This window comes from Dermacentor variabilis, chromosome 4 (genome assembly GCF_050947875.1).
Source record: "Dermacentor variabilis isolate Ectoservices chromosome 4, ASM5094787v1, whole genome shotgun sequence".
Taxonomy (NCBI): domain Eukaryota; kingdom Metazoa; phylum Arthropoda; class Arachnida; order Ixodida; family Ixodidae; genus Dermacentor; species Dermacentor variabilis.
This window is the reverse complement of record NC_134571.1, coordinates 145,148,629-145,173,820: the sequence shown is the minus strand read 5'-3', so window position 1 is coordinate 145,173,820 and position 25,192 is coordinate 145,148,629. Positions and strand designations below refer to the sequence as shown.

Below are 25,192 nucleotides of genomic sequence, written 5' to 3'. Positions count from 1 at the left end.
ATTGTGTCTACACAGAGCAACGAAGCGATGCTCGCCTTCTGTACTGCATTGCAGGCAAAGTGAAAAAAGGACGGGTTAACCCAAGAAACTGAATTATAGAGGAATGCCTGCAATATTCCAAGGGACAGACACTGCTGCAGTGGAAGTGCCGATTGACATATTCATGGAACAGGATCTTAAAGGTCTTCTGTCTGTAGATGTCAGAGTCACTGTACAACTTCATTTCTGCTGTCGAAAGCAAGCTGACGCATGTTTAGCACTATGTGCACGCATTCAAAGTTTGTAAGCAGCATGCGTACTGCAGGTATCAGCGTGCCGTAAATTGGCTGCCAAGCACAGCACAGAACTATCCTGATTACATTTCTTTGTAGAAATGACTCATTTAATTTTAATAATGCTCAACCAAGCCGCAAGGGGATAATAATAATAATAATAATAATAATAATAATAATAATAATAATAATAATAATAATAATAATAATAATAATGAAGCTGAGGCCTTGCGTAGCTCAAGGCAACATCCACCAAAGAGTCGTCGCTAATTAAATTGCTGCTGATGAATCTATGTTTATAAAGCCAATAAACAAAGTTCAGTCTCAATTTCTCCACATCGAGCAAATATTCTGGCTGTGCAATTGCACGACCATAGGTGCCGCTCAAAGTTTTGTTGGTAAAATTGAATACATAAACTAATTCATACAAACAATTCATACAAACAATTCATACAACTAATTCATACATAATTCGCATAAATTAGATTAACGTCAGTGACTGCATGCCTTAAAAGGAGAATGGTTCGCATGTTAGAGCATGCTAATTTCAGAACAATAAAACAATAAAATATTGGGGAAAGGTACCACCCTCCCTCTGGAACAAGCTCAGGCTACTCTCCTTAAATACGGCGATAAACCTCATAAAATTAAATGGAACCTCTCTGAACGGGAACTACCGATGATATGTGTAGCATTATATGGCCGTAGGCGTGGCGCGGAGTATGTGTGTTCGGCAATGTAAATATGTGGAATTCTGTTCTCGTACTCCTCACGCATATGTAGATAACGCATACTGCATCAGCACACCCCCTCCCATCCCCCTCTCTACACACTCACACATCATTGTCACGCATAAGACATTTCACACAACGCTGACCCCCACAGAATACCACGCATATCATCGACACCGCCATCTCAGGGAGATTTCGTTTTTTTTCTTTGATGAGTGACAGATAGCCAGTGAGCCAAATTGGTATGAAAGACGTTAATTCAAGACCGACACCATACCCAATGGCACATACTCAGTGACACCACGTTGGCGTGAAGGAGGTTGCATGCATGTCACAAACTGAGTGAAGTTTCAAAAATGCTAATCACTATAATAGTATTATTGAGGATGAATTGAATCGAATTCTGGTGTTTTTCGTGACAAAACTACGTTTTGATCATGAGGCACGCCGTAGTGGGGGACTCTGGATTAATTTTAACTTCAGGAGATCCTTAACATGCCCCTCGGTGCATAGGACACGGGCGGTTTCGCATTTCGCTCCCATCGAAATGCAGCCAACGTAGCCTGGATTCGATCCCGCGTAATAAATGACATTAACTGCTAAACCTGACAGAAAATATGGGATGACTGGATTCATGGGGATTATTATTCCCGACAGGTCCACAGATAAAGGCCTCATGGATGATTTGGAAAAGCACTTGTTTGGGCAGCCCAACACGTACACTTTGACGAAGAGTTTGGCTGAATCCCTGTTGCTGGAAGAACGAGGAGATATGCCCGTCGCGATTGTGCGGCCTTCCATTGTCACTGCATCGACGAGGGAGCCGGTTCCGGTGCGAGTGCCACCCTTATTCACATACTTAATTTCCTCGTAACTTCACAGACGCAGCCTTTCACCGTGACAGTATAGCCGATTGTGATGCCCGCGATGACTTTGTGCACTACCTGTAACCGCTGCGATGACAATCTAGCAGTTCTTCGGACATATTTGTGTCTGACCACGTGCACCGCAACTTTTGGCTGTCACAGAGGACGATTAGCAACGAGAACTTCTTGCGCCCAAAAAACAGGATTTCGCCGCTTTCTTAACGGTGGCCATCTGCAAATCACGGTGGCTGGTGTGTAAGGCGACAAGAACAGAATACGTACGTTTTTATCTCCTGTGCCAGAATCCAAGCGCCTACACTGAAATAAATTCAATGAATGGATGTCAGAAGGGTTGATAACGATGAATTCTGGCGCCTAGAGAGATAATCAGGATGTTCATGTCTGTGGCGATCCAAAACTGCGCTCTCAAATGCCCCACCGATGCTGTACACGCCTGAGCGTACTAAGCCTTCCGCACTTTCGCAAGAAGAATATATTAGCTTAGTGGTCCATTAGGTTTATTAGCATTTATTAAATAACTAGCGATGTAGGTAATAGCTATAGCGCGGTAAGCAAGAAGCATGTGTCGGCACTGCACTTTTGCCGATGACGTTAACCAAAACGTTTTGAGCACTTGTGTCCACAAATATCATCCCTATGAGAACTCATCTAACACTGTGTGTTTTTTTAAAGGGTTGGATAGACAATTATAATGGCTGCACCGGAATTATTGTCACGGTAAGTCATAAAGGAATGCTCCGGCAGTTCCTGATATCACGACTGGGCATTATTCTGCTGCATTTGAGTGAAACGGCATGAGATATGTCTAGATTTTGAATATAGTCAGGATCAAAGCCATTGAACCTGTTGTTTTACAAACACTTCCAGCTCGGTCTTGGGCTGCTACCCTCACTACTGGCAGAAAAGAAGTGCGTAGCTGACGTCATTCCTGTCGATCTCGTGGCCAACATGCTAATATGCGCTGGTTGGCACGTTGCCGTCACAAGGTGAGCACTATGACTTGCTGCACGCACAGTCAACTTGCAAGTGTTCACCACTAGCGAGCTCTTCGCTGTGCCACGGTGCATAGTAATACAGCTTGTACTGTACTTGGACTACCATCGCTTCGTTAAAATATGGGCAGTCATAGGCACTCTGAAATGATTCGGAGACGTCGAGTGATTTTGCCAACAGCTTTGTTTCTTACACAAAATTTGGATGGCAGGCTGTCATTGATATTGCTTTAAATGTAAAATATTTCTACCAGTCGATTACAAACGTCATTGTTTAACATTCGGCCAGAACATTTGCTTCACTATTGGGTAACTTTATAGTAACCTTGCTTATCTTCGATGCTTTGTTGGGGAGACACTGCAAACCTTACTTTTTCTTGTTCTTCTCTCTCTTATCTGTGTCCTTAAGTGAACATTCCAAATCCAAGAGGTGGCCAGTGCCTTTTTTGTCGTCCCTTTAAAACCCAGCGTGCAATCGCTTTCAATCTGCTCCCATGCTATTGTCAGCGTGTACTCTAAAGATATTGCCATTTATGCGACCGCTAGTAAAGCGAAGCTAATATAAAGCAGGCGGAAATTGGTGTACGTTACCGTACATGAATTCGTGTATATTCAGTGACTCGACTTTTAAGGCTAGCGTTCAAACAAGACGCGAAAGCAACTTTTCAATTCAGGTGAACTGAAAACATTTCACAGAACTTACTGGTCCAACGAAAATTAATTCGGTCACTTTTCAAGACGTAATGGTTTTGATGCAACTGGAACGGCTAGCCCATTGCGTGGTCGTTACAGTGGATGACTGAGTGCTCAGCGTAAACGGGCATCGCAACAAAGAGCAGCAGCCTAGAGCATTTCAATTTTGGTACAGCGTGATAATGCTAAAAGGTGACAAGGTCTTCGATGTTGTGTAAAATTTTGGTCCTCCAGAGGTACTGAACAAAAATCTTCCCGCCGTGATTTTTCAGGCAAATGTAAACTTATAACGTGTTGGGTACCATCAAGAACGCCAACTCTATATGGATCGTCCAGAAGAGAATATTGTATGGCAGTAAATTACTATAAACGAACAACAGCTACTTGGGCGACTTGCTAGATGCAGTTGAATGTTGTACACAAGAAGTTCTGTTCAAACGTTGAATTAAATTCAGTTCACTTTCCCCCAGAGAGTTCCTATGATACTTTTTGTGCACAGGAAAATGCACTTGCCGCGAACGCACTCCCCACGACCAAAGTAGCAGCCAATGGAGTGCGTGAGGAGGAGGGCGAGTATTGACATTGCATCTTCTGGGCGATGAGCCTTTGTTGCTGAGAGAGAGAAAGTGATCGAAGAAAGCAAAGGCGGTACGCGGGGAGATTGACTTGAACAGAACATCCCATTTGCTGTCCTAAACTGGATGGCTGCCACGGTGGAAGGACAGCGTAGGAAAGGGCCCGGCCAGCCTGGATGAATTGAAGAAAGTGTGGCGGAAATCACCTGGTGTGTTTCGCAAAGGAGCATGGGGACTGGCGTGCCAAACATCCACGTTGCCATAGCAAGTGCGCCCATGAAGCTCTCGCTACTGCGCTCGCTGCTGCTCGCGTCCTCCGAAATGTGAGATAAGATATTTCAGCACGGGTATTTGTCAAAACACGTTAATTCGCTAGACAAGCTGTGTTTCGAGAGTAGTGCTTGGGCTCTAAAGCTTTAATTTTGGGTTTGTGAGCGTGAGTGTCAGCCAGCAACACGAAATCATGGCCTGGGTCTTCGCCGTCTCCTTCAACGTGCCACGCACACGCACACGCACACACACACACACACACACACACACAGACTTGCAGGGAAGTTGATTTGTCAAGGACAGAGGATACACAATTTTCATTCTATGCAACATACAAATTCATTGGTGCTATTGGTAGTTCACAACAGAAAAACAAGGAACAAAGGAGAGTGGCTATACTAAAAAAGTCAGCAAAGAAATGACGTTGCACACGTTCAGTATACAGGACGACGGTTAAGAACACCCAGTGCTAAAGCCGATTGCGCTGGTTGGTAGTTTCTATGAATTATAATAAGGCCTTTGTCGCCCTCTCCTGCAGTAACTTACGAGGTCGGCATTCGAAAATAATTTTCTGGCAGTGGTCTCAACAAGTTGCGAGCGATCGTCTCTATGCGTTGTATCGAAAACAGTCACACAGAACCCGTGCAAGGGTGCGCTCACAAAGACAATTTCGTACGCCATTCTAAACTGAAAGAGAAACGAATTCGTAAAGGCTCATTTTTTCAAACTTCCTGCAGCAAGTAGTAACTCAGGATAAGTGTGCCCGAAGAGTCTATATTGCGGCTGGTTGAGCTGTGGTTTCCGCTGTGGCTTAGTGGCTGTGATGTTGCGCTGCTACGCATGAGGGTACGGGATCCATCCCAGCCGCGGCGGCCGCACTTCGATGGGGGTGAAATGCAAGCATATCCGTGTTTCATGCATCGCGTCCACGTTAAAGAACTCCATCTGGTCAAAATCAATCCGCAGTTCAGCACTACTGCATGCCTCATAATCATATCGTGATTTTGTCAAGTAAATTCCATGGTTTTTTAGTTTAACATTAGCGGAGTGAAGCAGGCGACTCGTAGAATTGCCAAAGCGATATTCCTCTAACGACGAGTCCATGCAGTTCTACTTACCAGCACACACAACGCAACGTTCTTCACCTAAACCCTTGTCATAAAGCAAGATAGTTGCATTCCAACTATAGCGAGCTTAATATACGGTACCTATTACTGATACTCGTGTACGTCTGTGGTCGGCGTCAGTCATTTTGCTGCACTTTTAAAAGTGTTCTCATTTCTCTGCTTCAATTTGATAAGGTAGCTGCCCTTTTTGCAGACCCAGGAACATGAAGGTTTACCATTGCACCAGCGGCGCCCTGAAGAATCGCACATGGGCCGATTTGGCCGCTGCGACGCAGAGGAACATTCTGCGGCACCCACTTCCTGATGCCATTCGCTTCCCCAAATTTACTATGACAAACTCTCAGCTGTGGCACGAAGTGAACCTCTGGTGTATGTATTATCTGCCCGCATGCGTCATAGATCTGGCCCTGCAGCTATACGGACAGAAGCCGAGGTTAGTACCATGAACATAACTTGACACATACTATACTGGGTTGTCATTTTTATTCCTTTGTCTTTTGCTTTTCTAGCAGAAATTTTACCCTCCACTAAACACTAAGTAGGCCAGTTGTCACAGTACAATTATGTCAATCGAAGGGATATGGTTTTTAGAGCGTGGGGTATTACAACACACATGCGCCACTGTCTTTTCAACTTCCTTTGTTTGAAAAAAACCTCTTGAGAACAATCTGTGCTTTAAACAAAGCTGCATATTCAGTGATTCTAATTCAGTGGCAATGAAAGTTCACAGGACCGCTTATGCCTAGCATATTAGGTTTATATATTCATACTTAAACTTATCGATGTCTTAGTGCTTTATGTTCTATTTTTCGTCGAAATCAAAAAGAACCCGAGCACAGCTGATATGACAAATGTAAATGGAGAACATGCCAAAGGATTGCCTATTCGTGCGCCTGCAGCAAAGAACACGCCTTTCCTACATGTTTGTTGGGGCATAACTTCGGTTCAAGCATTCTTACAAGGAATAACGGTGCCTATCTCTTCACATTCGTTTAATTTTATTGGCCATATAGTCGAGCACTACACAGTCTTTTTTTTTTTTACTATCAACACTATAGTTTCGCTCACTGCCAAACTTGCATTTAGAAACTTCGCTCTATCTCAACGAATCTCTTGTGCTACATATTCCACCGTACCAGCAATGTTTATATGGAATGCGTTCGCCACTCAATTGTGCCGTTTCTAAGTGAAGGAACTGTAGGCTCAGGAATATAGATGTTCGCATAATGTCTGCACTTCGCCTGCTCTTGTGTGACTCACGCTGTTCTGCGATCACCTTCGCCATCAAGCTTAAATAATGGCAGACATTGGTTCATAGGAAAATTTGATTCACGTGAGTGCTTAATTTTATCTTACATAAACATAAGCAATTTTGTAAGCCACCTGTGGCTGCCCTTCGCGCATCTTGCTGAACGGAAGAAGGCGCTTGCAGAAAGCACGGGAAGCTGCCAATGTTAGAGGTTCTAGTTCTTTTTCAGAAGAAAGAAAGCGTAGATTAGCCAAACAGTGTGCAGATGCCGCACAGTGTAGACGCTGTGTGTCTTTTTAATCGATAATTTGGAATTGGTGGTGACAACACACGATTGGCAAAAAAAAAGAAATATCACGTAGGTGGCAGTAGTACGACCCTTCTTCTACCACCTTGCGCATATACGTAGAACTTATTTGCCATATTCGGTGTCTGTGCTTCTAGGCATTGAATAATTAGGCGTCGCCTTTGATCTACCAGCCTCCTCTTTAGTCCAGATGGCAGAGCGGCCACCTTGGAAAGGCGTTGTTCCCTGCTTTTATCCCCAGTTAATCGGAAATGGCTTTTTTTGACGAGAAGCCCATCTTTCTTAGATACTCGTACGGGTTTTCCTGTAGCTTCGCACTACAGAGACTGGTAGGGTGACAACAACTTTCGGATAGACTGAAATGACAACATGATAAGTGAAGTAACGCGAGAAAGCAAGGAATGTAATGAAGTGGAGAGGGGGGACGCCAGTTATGCGTGCCCTGCGAGGTGGAGTGACATGGTTTGCCAAGACCTATTTGGTGTGCCATGTCTAGTAGCGATATGGCATTACGAGCATGCTCTGCAGAAGTGTGCAATGAGGTAGCAACAGGTCGGGTAGTAGTATTGCGTTTGCACTACAGCAGAAACCACAGCAAAAGGCAGGGCAGCTCATGTCGTTCCTGAGGTGAAATTCGAGTTATCTGTTTTTACATACATTAGTTTCATTTAGTGATTTCTTTAGACACAGATAAAAACACGCATAGAAAAACTCCTTGCATAAGTCCACAGAAAGAGAAGTAAAATAGAAATATCAGTGAAATAAACAAATGACAGGACAAGCACTAGCAAAAAGAAAACAATCATACAGGCAATGCAACTCACACATTTGAAAAGTGCTGACATATGGCGGCGAAGCATATTCAATTATTTGAATTGCATGGAATAAACTAAGACTGAATTCTAAAACGAACAAAATTTAAACTGCATTTGAACGAGTTGATGTGAGCAAAACGAAAGGTGTTATTAAAAAAATCAGGAGGTCTACAAGCACGAGGCCCTATAACAAAAACATTTCCAATCGGTTTTTATTTCACTCTTCTGACGTTAAATTTAAGTAAACACCAAGAAAGACATTAGCCGGTAAGCTGCAGCTTTGTTTGAAGGGCCCAATGAAACCCTTTCCTTGTTTATAGAAGTTTACTTTTGTTTTCTTTCAAGGCTAATGACATTGCTTACATTGTGCGATATTTCTAATCTAATTGGCTGAGAAGAGGCGAGAATCAGGCTGAGGGATTCGATAGGGCCGATCTAGCTCAGTGAAAGCAGATAACTGGATGAGGAAGGCGGTGCCGGCGTCTGCAGTTGGTCCGCTTTCCCTTGCTTGGCTCGTGGTGACTGGCCAAAAATAATGGCGGCGTGCAAAGAAAGCTGAAATATGCCTGTAAAATAGATCCTCAGCAAAGAAGAGTTGGCAGAACGATGTGGTATTCCTACGAAAGGGCTCGATAGGGTTACACTATCCACACACAAATTTTTATTATGGGCACCCTGCAATGAAATTTGTCTGTACATGTCGCGCCACCTATCAGTGGCGGTGAGCACCCGCGAGTAGGACCTCACCTTCATTTCACTATTGTCCGTGGTGCGCTAAGGCGCGCCTGAAATCCTGCTTTTCCAATTTTCCAATGGATTCACCTTGGCCTCTTGGCCGCTCCTCCGTGAGAAGTGTGAACAAAAAGAACAAGCGCAGATACTGCTGCGTTAAGGATTGTCACAACCGCGAAGGGAATGTGACAAGCAACCCGGCCGCTGAATTGGATCGTCTGCATTTCCTGTCTGTCTCGCGAATTTCTGTTAAACGAACTAAGACGTAAATGCAAAATTAAAAAGAAAAATAAGAACCAGCACCGGCGTCTACAAAAACACACAATAAAGCGTCAACAGCACAAGAACGCGTGAACTTATTCCAGCTGTTGTAAGTTAGTTTAGATAGTTGTTTAGCTAGTATTGCTCCAAAACAAACGCGCAGTAGTTGTTAAGTGTCAAATCGCAATAGCCTATAGTAACATAGATATTTTTTGTGTTCCCCATAACTCGCTAATTAATTCAGTTTAATTACCTAACTTTTCAATTATTCGCTTAGGACGCCAGGCATAATACGCAGACTTGTAGAGCACCTTCAGAAACTACCGATTGAGTTGTTTCTTTTAAGATACGTCTCAGGTAGTCGTTTTTTCTGGGTTGCAAAAGAAGCCCGCGAAATATGAAAAGAGCCACGTGGTCGTGCAATTGCGCAGTGGTATTTTGCTGCTCTCAAGCGTGCGTTCGGTGAACAAGGTCGGCACTATTGTGACTGGTGCCGAGGAAGCGGCAGGGCGTTCTTTATCTGATCCGTAACGCTCGGCCAGCAGCATGCATATTCGCCGTCATCCGACGTGAGTCGACCTTGTTCCCTGAACGCACGCGTGAGAGCAGCACGATACCACTACGCAAGCGCTCCGTCACGTGGCTTTTTTCATATTTCGTGGGCTCTCATGCAACCCGGAAAAAGGACTACGTGAGACGTATCGTAAAGAAAACAAATCGTTCGATGGTTTCTGGAGGGGCTCTACAAATCTGGGTATCATACTTGGGGTCCTCAGCCTATAATTAAAAAGTTCGGTAATTAAACCTAATTAATTAGTGAGTTATGGGGAAAACGAAAAGAAATGTCTCTGTTATTATAGGCTATTGCAAATAATGTACGTTCGGTTCAATTCGCTTCCGACGCGCCTTTCACTTTTAAATTCTTGGCTCAAGTTATGTGGCACACCGTGTAGAAATAGGTACCTGGTGTTTCCTTTTTGCACTGTTACTAGAAAGACGCCTGTAACGAACGCACAATCCTAATCATTGAGCTATATAGTAGACTGCTAGAAAACGGGAACAATGCTTGCAGAAGATATGAAAATCCATAATTGACTAAATACCAAAATTTCCCTAGTTAACTATGGCCATTTACTTTAAGACAACTACGATTAATGGCGAATAGTAGTTTCGAGGTATTGACTGTCCGACATGAGCAAAAACGCACGTTTGTTTTGCAAGTCTCAACAAAAGCGCTCCACGAGATTGCTGTCATCCAGAAAATTCGTTCAACGACGATATGGCTTACAACCTCGATGGCTACAATTAGTAAATCGAATATATACGGTAAGGTACTGGGTTAGAAAGTTCATTACTGGAACTTTGTCAATTTAAGTTTATCTTGAAAATAATTTACGTCGTTTCGATAACCTAGCTCAAGAAGTAAGGTTGAGCTACGTACAAAAGGCAATACATAAACTCCATAAACATATTGAAATCAGTCAATTGACCGAAATTGTTGTTCTATATTGAGTTGCAGCCCTAACACAGAGATACGTACGTCGGTACGTACAACCTTCAACTACGCAGGCAAACGATACTACTCAGACTGTGCAACTTTCGCAACATTGCTAAGAAAAGTTGCCTCGGTACGGCAATAAACGTTCCCTGATCTTCTATATAATCTTTTGCAGGTTTGTACGCCAATACCTGAAGGTTCGTAAAGCCATAGATACTGTGCAGTTTTTCACCACTCGCGGCTGGATGTTCAGGACAGACAATGTCTTGGAGCTCGCACGTCTACTCTCTCCCACGGATGCGAAGGCAAGTCCACGCGCAACACGTTGAGTGCTATTGCGTTCTCCAGGGTAGCGTACCTCACCGCTGCCGATCAGTTCTTGTGACGCCTGTTTATCGAAGCTCGACCGACATTTCTATTGGGTAGCGTGGCGTTGTCGTCGGGCTGCAGGCATTCGGTAGATCATGGCGACCAGGCATGGACGAGACGACTTCTAGTGCGAAACTTGCACGGTTTATTCAATGGTTGGTGAAAGATGAGAAGAAGGAAATGAAAATGAAAGTACATTGCGGGGCCCCTTAAATAGGCCCCCTAAAATGTAGGCGGGATCTTGCACACATCAACGTCACGTGACCAGCACTGCGTCTCGTTGTGGAAGGGGGGCTGTTGCAGTTTCTCAGGTGACGTTGTTTTGCGGCTGGTCCCACTTTCTACGGTGAGCCTAGACGGGCTCGCCTCCGCAGGTGGCATTCAGCAGGTGACGTTTGTTCTCGGAAGTTCTCCTGTAGAGCTTGACAGTTCGAGGAAGGGGTCCCTCTTTGAGTCGCACCGTTTGTGAAAATGGTTCTCCCGCACACACACAAAGGGGCTGTGAACAATTTGGGGCGTCCGCCCGACCGGCACTCCACTCGAGACAGTCATAACAGATTGGGAATTCCCCCTTCATTTCAATGAGGCATAGTGGTCGATCGTCCTTGTTGCACGGGGTGCTACACGTCAACCGTAACAGTGTCAATGTGCGAAGCGGTGTATGAATAACCGTTTCACTATAGTGTCCCGTGTGTTAACACATCGTATATCAACCATTCAATCGTTCAACAAACCAAGCGTACTGCTTTCAAAGTTCATTCACTACTGTCATAAGTTGCACTATGCATTTTCCACTGTAAGCCACTGTTTGAGAACTAAATAGAGGCTCCATCTGGAAGCAAAGCTTCCTTAATGAATGTCAAGGATATAATAAACGTTTTGCCGGAGTCAATATAAATTCATGCGTTCATATAAATTCATCCTTATTTGTGCGTCCCGTAAGAGCTGTTGCAATTACCTTGGTTGTGGCCCTTATACGCTGGTCGTGCCGTAAACTAATATACATGAACAGATTCTGGTATTAAAGCTGTCCTTGTGCTCATTATTACCAGAACTACATTTTGTTCCAGCAAACGGCATTGGCTTTAGAAATATTCGCGGGGATTGTCGACATGTTATACGAGTCCCGCGCAACTAAAAACTTTCTATCCCGACATATACGAGAGCCATATGTGCAAGCTATGCAAGTCTGTTAGAGCCACCCTTCAACACATCTTGTGGGGATGTGAAATATGCCAAAATAAGACGGCAGTCTCCCCAGAAAATCTACGGGTGCGGTGGTCGGCCGTGCTGCTCAGCTCAGAACTCCAAGACCAACTTCGGGCCGTCCAGAGAGCCAAGGAAGCCGCACGGGAGCAGCAGCTCCCAGTGGCCATCTAGGCGGCCCCAGGCTCGGGCCTCCTAATCGCCGGATTCCAAATAAAGTTATCACACACACACACATTGTCGACATGTTATCGATTCTTCCCCACAACGATCGATAAACATCCACCGCTGCATGACACTGCAGCTGAGATGGTGGCAAAGTAGCCACTTGGTGCTCTGCGCATCTTGGCGCATGCGTCGCGAAGATTTTATAAGTCGACGGAGCTCAATATCTGGGAGGCTGCTCCAGGCCATTGCAGGAAGTGCTCGTTCGCGAGGCGTGCGCTTTGCCGGGGCCAAGGTTGATTGGCGAGCACTCGGTAGCTACTGTAACGGGAGGGAGTGCTTGCCGAGTGCTCTTACTGTTCCGTTATGCGCGCGCTTGTAGTTGTTAAAATTTTCGTCCGCAAAGTATTATTTCGTTTAAGCCAACGACTACAGCTGCTGCTGCTTCTTCGGGAGGGCAATGTTGAACATCGCAGAAAAAGATAGGTCGTTTCATTTGTTAGTAGAGAACGCTACGATATAACAGCGTAAGATAACGGCGAGAAAAAGCCACTTTCATATTTTATCAAGTATGACAGATTGTATGCAGTGATGCCTTGAAGATGCCTTAAAGTAGGAATATTTACTTTTCAGCTGTTTGATTTCGACGTTCGAAGTCTCGCGTGGGGCCAGTACTGGAAAAATTACATAATAGGTATTCGGAAATACCTATTCAAGGCTGAAGATTTCAAACAAGATGAAGCACGGAAACGCCTGAGGCGGTAAGTTCATGTTCAAAAACTCAAGCTGTTGATGCTGAGCGTGCCTAAGCTACTGGAATGATATTTCACAGGTGCCGCTGTGAAAACAAGTGAATCATTTGCAAGCAAATGGAAAGTAATTTTGCAGTTTGTTCAAACTGTTTAGAAACAATTAAAATGATAGTGAAGGCCCCTTTTAAATGCTTGTTAAGACCCTTAACGGCTCCCCTACTCTTCTGGTCATGGCGATCTACGTGATGCACCTGGTATTCTAAAGCCAAGATACAGAATGGCGCAGCCATTATTATGCTCAGTGTGTATGACTGGCCTCGGAATTTTGTTTCATTCAGCCCCTCTGTGACGTATCTACCATATTTACTCGCATAATGCTTGTACAGCTTTCTTGAGACATTGGAGGACGGCGGACAGGGGGAGACGAGTTCCATAATTACGCTGTTAATTTTTATGAGGGAACATTAGCGCATGTTAATGAGACAAAATTAATAAACGAAGTCGCTGTCGACATGGTTTCTCACACGAGCCACTGTAAACTGAAATAAAGTATTCCTTTCGAATATAGTACTTACCTTTGTATTAAGGTCACAGGTTATACAAAAACGGGAACTGCAAAGGCCCTTCATGAGCAGCTACTAGCTGAACATAGAGTCGTAAATAAAGTGACTCTCGCCGACCCATTCGGTGACGGTATGAACATTACCGTCGTTGATCGCTGGCTTAATGCTAATGCGTCACTGCTGTCTGCATTACCAGTGCCGTTGGCCTTCACTGTGAAACCAGCAGCGTAGCTTCCACATCCTTTCATGGCGGAACAGAAAAGCTACAGAAATTCTTAGAAATTTTATTTGGCACGGCCATGACTTCATTTTTCTCAGTTTTGCTTACTTGTTTTTTCTTGCTCATGCGGCTTTCCTATGGCGCATATCTATGGCCTTTCCGCTGGCAAAGAATGCTTAGGCGTTAGTAGACAATTGTGAGATTTTCTCGCCGCATCCGGCCCCTTCAGTGCAGTAGTACCAATTTAGCCAGAACGCCGGGCACGAGCACGCCTTTACGGAGCAGGGCGGCAGAAAGGAAACAGCAGCTGCCGCACAAGCGTGTGAGGCGTTGCGCGAGGGGAGGAGGCTTCGCCGCCATTTCATCTTACCCTCGCTGTCGCTCTTGCAAGCCTGGGTAGGTATTCTGTAAGAGTACACTTAGTGTACATGTTCCTTTTGGCTGCTGTTGTAGTTCTGATTGGCTGGGCTGGGCTGGGCGTCCACAGCAGCCAAGCGCCACAGCACTTAAGCTCCCAGACGAAATGGACATGCCCATTAGGTGCACTCTTACAGAATACCTCCCCTGTATTATGCGCGCGTTCTTTGACCACGCAAGCTCTCGTCTGAGTTCTGAATGCACCTCGGTAAGGCCCAGTGAAAAAGCGCCAAGCGTTCAACGCACTCGCCTGCCCGCGAGGTGTTCATAACTCGAAGTACGCTCAGCAGTGTTCAAGTGGGCATTGGGCCAACCCGAAATCCCATGTTAGTCCACAACCAAATTTCAAGTTGGCCACCCCCAAATTTCAAGTTAGCCCATCACCAAATTTTCAGTTGGCCCACCCCCAATTTATGGTTGGCCACGCCAACCCACGGACAGGCGACTTTCTCGATGGGAATTGAGGACCGTGGCTTTCAGAGCGTTGGAAGTGTTGTAGATCCCGAAGGCTAGAAGCCGACCCGTCGGTGTTCCTTTTGGTATAGACCGACGGCATCCTTGTAGGTAGTACGGAGAAGGGTATCGGCTTGTTCGACCTTGGTATTACTGAGTTCTAGGTAGGTAAGATCGTAGGTGACTGGGCTAAGCGAGATTTGGCACAAAGCAAGAATCCAACGCTGCCACTGGTGAAACGTCATTCAGGCAGTTCAGTTTGGTTAACAGACGGGCGCTGGCCGTCATGGACTACTCTGCGCGGAAAGTAAAGAATAGCTTTTGCTCGGCTGCTGCATTTGGCGGAATGAAGAGTCACGCTTTCTGTTCACGAGCAGTTGAGGTTCCACTCCGACAAGGTTATGGATTTTCTTGCTCCCACGCAGATTTATGGACCTAAGAGTGTCTTCCTTGGAAATATGTGGCTACGTCACCTTCAGTGCGGCGTCCTATTGCGAATACATAAACTTACTACACTACTATGTATGTGCGGTGTAACAGTGACATGTAGTAGCAAAGCAGTAGGCTAGATTCTGTTACCTCAGCAGGCCTGCCTGCGTTTCCTTTAAACGTTTGCCCCCCCCCCCCCCCCTCTTTTCGGCAGAAGATATGAGAGAATACTATATAACTACAAATTGGAAAATAACAAAAATTCGCGCCGGAACGCCTCTGGGAGTCTTCTAAGTATGTGTAGGCATTGTGCCACTTGCCTATCTCCATGCAACCCAGGGTCCTTTTCAATGTTATGACACTTGATCCGGCCAGTACAAAGAACAGCGCTGCGGCGAGACGAACTGGTGCATGCGGCGGCGCAAGGTACATTGATGACGCAAGCAAAGTACTGCAGGTGGCTGCGCCAGGTCAACACCACCTAAATAGCACAAGGCCTGTTTACTGCGATCCATGGCGTCATACTACCTGGCCCCAAATTTCCATTGTCAAGACTAGCGTGATGAGACCGGTGACGTCAAAATCACTGTTGCCTAGTCGGGAGCGTCCCTATTAGATTCGCTCTAAGAACGGTTTAGACCCTTTGGCGTGCCCCTTCTGCCACACGACGATAATCTTCATCTGCCTTGATGCGTTTCCTTTCTTTAACGTTGCGAGCCCGGAACTTTCCAGTAACGAACGGCACGCGCGTTATCAGAAGGGGTACTCCAAAGGGTGTAAACTGTTCTATGCTGATAACGCGCGTGCCGTTCGTTACTGGAAAGTTCCGGGCTCGCTGCGTTAAAGAAAGGAAACGCATCAAGGCAGATGCCGATTATCGTTGTGTGGCAGAAGGGGCACGCCAAAGGGTGTAAACTGTTCTTAGAGTGTTCGATGGCAGTCGGGCTGGTAGCATGACGTCATGAATCGGAGTGAAAAGGCCTTGTGCTCTCTAGGTGGTGTTGGCCAGGTGCACTGGGGACGCTCAGATTATCATTACCCGTTATGGCTTTCTAGTACCTTATCCGTCCACGTTGAACCGTTATGAACCGTGACCAAACGTACTCAGGCGGTGGCTTCGTATGGCACCACTGCGCGGACCGTACCGTGAAAGCGATCTGCGATGCCGACAAACGTTGCGGACTGCTCATAGCTTGGCGCGCTGGTTCCTGCCCGCTTACGCGGCGTTAAAGAGAAACGTGTAGGCCCGTATCTTGAAAGCGATCTGCGAAAGTGGCAGCGGGAGGCATGTGCTGAGGGCTCCGTGAGCGCTGTGTTCTCGCCGCTTCGTTGGCGCTGATGCGAGAGGCAGCAGGAACGTGAATTCGGTCGCCGCTGCGGGCGTTATATTGAAAGCGATCGTCTTACCGGACTGACCGAGGAACAGTTTTCTCGTTGGGTAAGCATAGAAATGAAATAAAAATAAGGAAACAATGTGGAAATATCAAACGGTTGATTCGCAGAAGCGGCGACCCACACCAGCAAGCGCAATTTCAGCTGAACATTCAGTGATATCTAAAGCAGGACTCAGGCAACTGTTGAGGATGGAGGCGCTTCTTTAGTAACCTTTCAAAACACTGTCTAAAAAAATGAACTCTAGAGATTTCGTATACATCTACCTAAATTTGTCTGAAAAAGAGATGCCTCAAAACTTGCCTAAGAAGGCAAGAAAAATTTAAACAAAGAAGGTGTCTGAACGAGAAACAACGGTCTTCGGTGTTATTACAACTTAGGGTCGAAGACAAGAAACGGACACTTGGAGCAGACGAAGAGGAGACGAAAAGCTTTATACAATATGTACATATAACAGGTAATAGCATACATGTAGCGGTATCTAAGAGCGCACCAGACGGACGGGGTGGCTGGTGGCCACTCTCTATCGTAACAATGGGCCCATTCTTTCTTATATCCCTTTAACAGAAACGAGGTAGCATCGGTGCTGACGTCAACCCCGTCGCTTTCCTCTGTCGCTGTGGCAGAAGTCCAAGCTACATAACACCGGTCTCCGCGGCAAGGCGTCAGCAGTTCTATGGAATTCTGAAGGCTTTCAGTGGATTCGTCGAGGTGCTATGTGCCCCCAAGCTCCTCGGTTTGACCCGCGGAAAGCGGCTGGCAGTTTCGGGGGAACTTCGCAGGCAGTCACAAGGGTGACCACTTCAGAAGAACGAGGGGGGGGGGGGATGGAGAGCGCCTGTTCCCTCGAGGATAGGAATGCAGTGAGGCACAACAGTGCGTGTTTGCGCCTTCTACGTGAGATGCCTTTAGAGTGAGAGTGGCTTTCTTCTTTTTTCTTAGCACGCGCTTCCCAAGCCACCTAGTCTTACTATATTCACCTGAAACCATGACGGCAGGGGTGCTGATGCACAGCTCAGACGCAACAATGAGACAAAAGTTTGATTTCGATGCACGACGGTAGCAACACTGGAATTCCCCAATGTAATGAATATCCAAAGACAGGAGCAGTGGTGGCCTACCTGCAGGCTTGGAAAATGGACCTCAGAAGCACTCGGTGCACTTTGTTCAAGTACGTCGTAGATAGTGTAGATGGCAAATCGCTGTGGTTAACTGCACTGCCTTTCTGCTTGCCTTCCCCTCTCTTTCAACGTCATGCGCGACTGGACGTTATATCATGCTTTTACGAACAATTCTACCGTGAGAAATGTTTCCTCAATAAGGCCCACACTCAAGAAGCAGGCTGTCACTAGTTAATAATGCTTTTGGAGGGGGAACGTGGTTTTACATAGCCCAGTGGTTACTGGTTACAGAAGGGGTTGGCAAAGAAGAAGTCTTTGCTAACATGCTACCACACCATCTCACCCAGCTTTCCCTTCTTTTGAAACAAGAAGGAACGTCGTTTGATGTGTTTACATTTTTGTATATTTTTCTTTCGCGTTTCCACTCCTGGCGCTTTCTTGCGGCCCCATCTTCGTTCTTTTTACGTTTAAACATACATTCATGCTTGAAGAAAACTCTAGTTGGTTCTAGAGTCGATTTCGCCTCGTGCTTAGCCCCATCCTTCATTCGCGTTGTTTGCGAGTAATCTGTGCAGCGCAACTTATTCCTATGTAAAATTGCGCTCTATGTTTCTTTGAAAGAGCGGACGCCAGCCTATCGTTATAGTCAGCACGAGAGAACGAGAGATGCAGCAGTGGCGTAGAGGTAGATCATCCGCCTCGCGTGCAAGAGGACCGTGGTTCGTAGCCCGGTGCCACGCAATTTTCCACCGGATAAAAAAAAAATCACCGTGTTCAAAAAATTGCATAAACAGGCTCGGAGTGAGGCCGGACCCCAGTGACCAGAACCGGTAACGCACTCCCTCACCAGAGCAGGATTGGTCAACTTCGTGTAGTACTTGGCCACAACCTCCTATATGAATACAACAATCAAACCCCGGCCCTCAGTCCCCAGCGGCTAAGCAACTGACAACCGCGGCGGTCAGACCTGTGAGGCAGCACAGGGTGCTAAGAATACCTGGGTTCGAACAGGCCGCCATTGTAATTTGAACCTGGAAACATTTAACGCTAGAACGTTATCCAGTGGGGCGAGTCTAGCAGTGCTATTGGAGGAATTAGAGGGCAGTAAATGGGATATAATAGGGCTCAGTGAAGTCAGGAGGACAAAAGAAGCATATACAGTGCTAAAAAGGGGGCACGTCCTGTGCTACCGGGGCTTAGCGCAGAGACGAGAACTAGCAGTTGGATTCCTGAATAATAAGATTATACCTGGTAACATACAGGAATTCAATAGCATTAACGAGAGGGTGGCAGGTCTTGTTGTGAAACTTAATGAGAGGTACAAATTGAAGGTCGTACAGGTCTACGACTCTACATCCAGTCATGATGACCAGGAAGTCGAAAGCTTTTATGAAGACGTGGAATCGGCGATGGGTAAATTCAAAACAAAATGCACTGTACTGATGGGCGAGTTCAATGCCAGGGTAGGCAAGAAGCAGGCTGGAGATAAGTCAGTGGGGGAATATGGCATACGCTATAGGAATAGAAGGGGAGAGTTAATAGTAGAGTTTGCAGAACAGAATATTGTGCGGATAATGAGTACCTTCTTCCGCAAGCGGGATAGCCGAAAGTGGACATGGAGGAGGCCGAATGGCGAGACTAGAAATGAAACAGACCCTATACTCTTGGCTAACCCTGGCATCATACAAGATGTGGACGTGTTCGCCAAGGTGCGCTGCAGTGACCATAGGATGGTAAGAACTCGAATTAGCCTAGACTTGAGGATGAAACGGAATAAACTGCTACATAAGAAGCCGATCAATGAGTTAGCGGTAAGAGGGAAACAAGAGGAATTCCGGATCAAGCTACAGAACAGGTATTCGGGTTTAACTCAGGAAGAGGACCTTAGTGTTGAAGCAATGAACGACATTCTTATGGGCATCATTAAGGATTGTGCAGTAGAAGTCGGTGGTAACTCCGTTAGACAGGATGGCAGTAAGCTATCGCAGGAGACCAAAGATCTAATCAAGAAACGCCAATGTATGAAAGCCTCTAACTCCTACAGCTAGAATAGAATTGGCAGAACTTTCTAAGTTAATCAACAAGAGTAAGACAGCTGACATATGGAACTATAACAGGGATAGAATTGAACATGCTATCAGGAACGGAGGAAGCCTAAAAGCAGTGAAGAAGAAACTAGGAATAGGCAAGAATCAGATGTATGCGTTAAGAGACAAATCTGGCAATATCGTTACTAATATGGATGAGATAGTCCAAGTGGCTGAAGAGTTCTATAGAAATTTATACAGTGCCAGTAGCACCCACTATGATAATGTGAGAGAGAATAGTCTAGAGGAATTTGAAATCCCTCAAGTAACGCCAGAAGGAGTAAAAACGCCTTGGGAGCTATGCAAAGGGGAAAGGCAGCTGAAGAGGATCAGGTAACAGCAGATTTGTTGAAGGATGGTGGGAACATTGTTCTAGAAAGACTGGCCACCCTATATGCACAGTGCCTCATGACCTCGAGCGTACCGGAATCATGGAAGAACGCTTACATAATCCTAATCCACAAGAAAGGGGACGCCAAAGACATGAAAAATTTTAGACCGATCAGCTTACTCTCCTTCTTATAAAGTATTTACAAAAGTAATCGCAAATAAAATCAGGAACACAGACTTCTGTCAACCAAAGGACCAGACAGGATTCCGTAAAGGCTACTCAACCATAGACCATGTTCACACTATCAATCGGGTGATAGAGAAATGTGCGGAATATAACCAACCCTTATATATAGCTTTCATTGATTACGAGAAAGCGTTTGATTCAGTCGAAACCTCAGCAGTCATGGAGGCATTACGTAATAACGGTGTATACGAGCCGTATGTAAATATACAGATAGATATCTATACCAACTCCACAGCCACCGTAGTCCTAATAAAGAATACAACAAAATCCCAATAAAGAAAGGCGTCAGGCAGGGAGATACGATCTCTACAGTGCTATTCGCAGCGTGTTTACAGGAGGTATCCAGAGACCTGGATTGGGAAGGAATGGGGATAAGAGTTAATGGAGAATACCTTACTAACTTGCTTTTCGATGATTTTCGAAGAGTGGGTCTAAAATTTAATCTGCAACAAACTAATGTTTATTCTCAGAAGAGAACAGCAGTTTACGATAGGTAGCGAGCCACTGGAAGTGATAAGGGGATACGTCTACTTAGGGCAGGTAGTGACCTCGGGTTCGGATCATGAGACTAGAATAATCAGAATAATAAGTGATCGTTGTCTTCAAGTAAAAAAGAATTATTCCGAAAAGTGTTCTTTCTGAATTCCGCCCCCAGATTTTCTTGAAGGTGTATAATCGACTCAACTGCTTAAACGAACAGGACTGAATTATTCCATTTTGAAGGTGTGTAAACATAAAACTGGTCAGATGATTTGTTGGCCGGTGACGCTGACACCTTTTCACACCCTCGTGCTTCAGTGCATCGACAGTGCTTCAGTTGGTGTTGCAACAAAGTGCCAGCGGCACATTCGTCAGCTTTAGCTGAGAATTTACTCTTTACTGCGCTTAGCCGCGCTCATCTTAACAAAGCGCACGCAGCCGCTCAGCGTTATCCATAGTACAATAACTTTTCTTGGGCGAGTTGGTGTTTGCGGAGCTACATGGGACTGTAGGGAGATAAAACCGCAAAAGAAAGATTCTAAGTGATAGACAGAAGAAAAAGGTGGCGCTACACTCGCAACTGTTTATTACGCACAAAGCTTGCTACATATATACCACTCACTCTCTCGACATCCACGGTGCACTACTCCTACCTTGGATTCTCACCACAGAAAAACGTGACTTACAGCAGCACGATCCGCAATGCGCATAAAGATGGGCACGTATGTCCTCCTTTAAGTTGTCGGCGTGTTCCCTCATTCGGTCGTCCACACAACAGCCGATGTGCCCGAAGTCGACTTTCCCCCAACTTCGCGGTATCTGGTAAATCACAGCAGTGGAACACTTTTCCTCATAGCGTTTTGCGTGCTTGAGTTTTCAGGTTTGCACAGCAAATCTCGTGATTAGGTTACATAGGCGAGCCAGTTTGTTAGGGGCGGATAACACAACAGGCACTCCATGCCTGTTCGCCACCTTCTTGACTGTTCGCCAGCTTCTTGAAGTTGTGACTCACCGTGTAGTAATAAGGTACCACCTGAACCTTTCTTCGGAGATCCTGCTCACCTCCCTCACTCCCCTTGGGATTATGGCTACGCTTGAGCTTCTGCAGCAACGTTTCTGCCACCGAGATGATGACCGAACAAGGAAATTCAGCATTTAAAAGCCGCTGGACCGGACGCTTGAAACTAGACTGGAGCTGGTGAACACACGTCCGCGCACCCTAGGCAGAGCGTCGCTATACCTCTTTTAACAATTTTCGAGTAGGCAGAATCGTCAGGCAAGAGCTGTTTTTGCGCTCGCGGAGAATAGCGCCAGCTAACGTGTTCATTTAAAAACCTGATGTTTAAATCTAAACACTGCCGCTCATTGTGAGTTGGAAGCTCATGCTTAAAAGATAGGCCATTATCATGGAGTTTAAAAAGATTCAAAACTTTGTTAATTTCTTTATGACAGGTTAAAGAATACTGTTGGTCCATCATAATTATAAAGTAATTAACGTATCTGAAAACTTTTAACGCATGTGTGCCCTTGAGACAGCCGTCAAGGCTTCTGCCCATTTCAGAAAGAAATAGTTCACAATAGTAAAGGTGCTACATACGAACCGATACAAAATCCCTTCTTTTGCAAGAATAGTTGGTTGTGAAAAATGATAAAAGTGCGACTCGGATAGGCATCCAGTAAGCTAAAAAATTAGCAGCACTCAGACCAACAACATTCTGAATCTCAGGTTGACCTCTGTCATCAATACGTGTCTATGTCTACGATGTCTACGATATCTACGTATCATCAATACGTAGTAGCAAACAATTCGCGGTGCGGTATAGAATAGAACAGGTCCTCTATATCAATGGAAAACACGAAGCGAATATTGTTATTGTCACGAAAAAGAAAGAGGGGATAGCATCCGAGTTAGCGGCAAGGTGAGGATCTTTCAATTCTAGGTTCTTAAGGCACATTATCAGGAGTTTGTTGAACTGGAGTTGCCATTTGTCACGTTCACTGACAATTGCATTGAAAGGAACATCCGTTCTAGTCGTTTTTGCACTGAAGGAAACTGTGAAAGAATCTGTCTTTCTTTTTTCTCTAAACCTTCATAAGGTATGTTGTTATCTCGACAAAACCGCAAAACAATTATTTAACGCGCGATACCCGGGCTTTTTGGGATGCGAAATTTTTGTTTACCACTTGACGTGCTTTTGCTTGATAGGCATCTCGTCAGAACGATGAAACCATCTTCCTTGTCGGCTTGCGAACGACACAAATTTTTTGCTTTAAGATTGCTGGAAATACGTTGCATGGGGAATATCTTATCACTGCACCTACGATTCACAGCAAACTTATGCAGGTAATCAGCACCTTCAAGCATTCATGCTGTTCTGCAACTGCTTTCCCTGGCATGAGACTGTTCGTTGCTGCCAAGTCATGCACTGAACTTGCTGGCTCAAATTCATATTTGGGTTCTTTTTGTAGACCAGTGACGATATCTTCCGCGACGTGGGCGTTGCCGAAGACATGAAGCCTGTTGCTCAGCTGTTTCTTTTGCTTGGTATATTCATGGAGACTCAGTAGTTGAACTACAGTAGTTTTCCACGAAGATTCAGTCAATTGGTGGATGACGCGTCTGAAGTTTTTTTCAGCTTTTTTGAAGCAAGCAACTCTGTGTATTGACAGAAGCAAAGTATGCCTAGCCAATCATAGTAAAGTCGAATCTGTGACCAGAGTTCGGAACGAAGCATCTTGCTCACCCGGATGATGTTTTGCCATGACGGTTGAACAAAAAAAAAATGAAATTGTGGGGTTTTGCGTGTGAAAACACACCTTCTGATTATGAGTCACGCCGTAGTGGATGACTCCAGAAATTTTTACCACCTGGGATTCTTTAACGTGCACCTAAATCTAAGCACACGGGTATTTTCGCATTTCGCCCCCATCGAAATGCGGCCGCTGTGGCCTGGATTCGATCCCGTAACCTCGTGCTCAGCAGCCCGACACCATAACCATTGAGCGACCGCGGCGGGTGATGGTTGAACAGGTCCAAACAGAGTGAGAAACTCTTGATGTACCAGGTTTTTCCGGACGCAAAACCCGATAACCCTTGCCCGAGATGTCGCCGTCACTAAGTAGCTCGAAAGTGTTTGCGCATCGAAAGTGTAACTCCGGGATCTCCTCCTGTACTAATGACGACTGATGAAATAAAAAGAAAATTGTGGAAAAAATTTGTAGCCTGCCAAGGAAGAGAAGGGCCCACTGCATAAGAAATTTAGTGTATGATACATTTTTCTTGGGCAAGTTGATGTATGCTAAACTTTCTGTCTGTCACTAAAAGTTTTTCTTTTCCGTTTTTTTTTGAGCTACAATAGCATGTGGTTATCCCTAGTGAGCGTCCGCCCGGCTCTCATTGCGGAATCGCAATGCTGGAACGCTGTTCTCGCTCCAGTTAACAGTGCGTTTTTCAAAAATACTGAAGGGAAATCCATTGATAGTGTCTATGGGAACTACAAACATGATGGTTCAGCCGCCGTTGGAATAATAGACACTACATGAATTTGCATAAGCTTAATTCTTCTAGCTTTAAACCAATTTGGGACTTATAGATTATATCCAAGAAAATATTCTGTTGTATATGCAACAATTAGCCATACACATGCGCGCCGAGTTTTGACTGCCTTCGCGCTTCTAGTAAAGTAAGCTTGCTTGATGATACGGCTCATAAAGGAGAGGCAAAGCTTAAAAACAAAATCCCGATATTACAATATCCTTTTTCCTTCGCAGGCTCTACGTCCTGCGCTTGTTTTTTCAGGTACTCCTGTTCTTGTTTGCGTGGCGACTGCTGAGGACACAGGCAGTGCGGAGCCTCTACTCGTTCACGAGGACGGTTGCAAGACGGACGTGTCAAACGCTACTGGTCCTGCTGGACACTCTGCCGAAATAGCAGCAGGCATTGCGACCGCCTAAATCCTCATTGACATGCATTTACCCAGTGGTCTCTGAGACCTTGTTTTGGGCTGCAGTAGCTCCAACTACGCTGAAACTCACGCAGCCTTAGTGATGTAAGTAGAAAAACTTCGAAGGATTGTCGCGCGACAATAATAAATTTAAGCGCGATGTATGATGGATTGAAACGAGACTCATATTTTTGCTTTGTCTGTACCACTTCTGAAAAGCTAATATCCACATAGCATGGATAAAGAAATAATTTTTGACTGCTTATGCCACCGTCTCATTGCGCAGTTGACCCTCTCTCCGGTCAGGAGGGGGACAACACACGAGAAGGCTCTCATTTACTATGTAGCTACGATTCTTTAGGTATTTAAAACGTCAGTGTAAAAGCTGGAGAGCTGAGGGCAGGCATGTGAGCGATTTATTTCCACGAATGTATTACCTGCTGACTTCATATCTTGGAGCTCCAGAAAAAGCGGTAGATGTATATGAAAACGGGCAACGTCACTAGGCGATTTAGAGCAGTGATTTTGGTGCCCTGAAACATGCTTCCAAGGAATTGTCGTTGCAGCGTGCAGACAAGGTATATGAATACGGCGTAAGTGAAGGTCAT

General features: G+C 45.3%; 1 protein-coding gene across 1 annotated transcript in view; it reads left to right on the top strand.

Moving 5' to 3' along the window:
* Positions 1–25,192, top strand: part of LOC142578385 (putative fatty acyl-CoA reductase CG5065) — a 66,767-nt gene extending 41,575 nt beyond the window's left edge. The window contains exons 7-13 of the mRNA XM_075687780.1: positions 1,661–1,835; positions 2,563–2,607; positions 2,758–2,876; positions 5,741–5,980; positions 10,585–10,714; positions 12,783–12,910; positions 24,412–25,192. Of these exons, the coding sequence (XP_075543895.1) occupies positions 1,661–1,835; positions 2,563–2,607; positions 2,758–2,876; positions 5,741–5,980; positions 10,585–10,714; positions 12,783–12,910; positions 24,412–24,571 (997 nt within the window). The 3' untranslated portion in view covers positions 24,572–25,192. The remainder of the gene's footprint in view (positions 1–1,660; positions 1,836–2,562; positions 2,608–2,757; positions 2,877–5,740; positions 5,981–10,584; positions 10,715–12,782; positions 12,911–24,411) is intronic.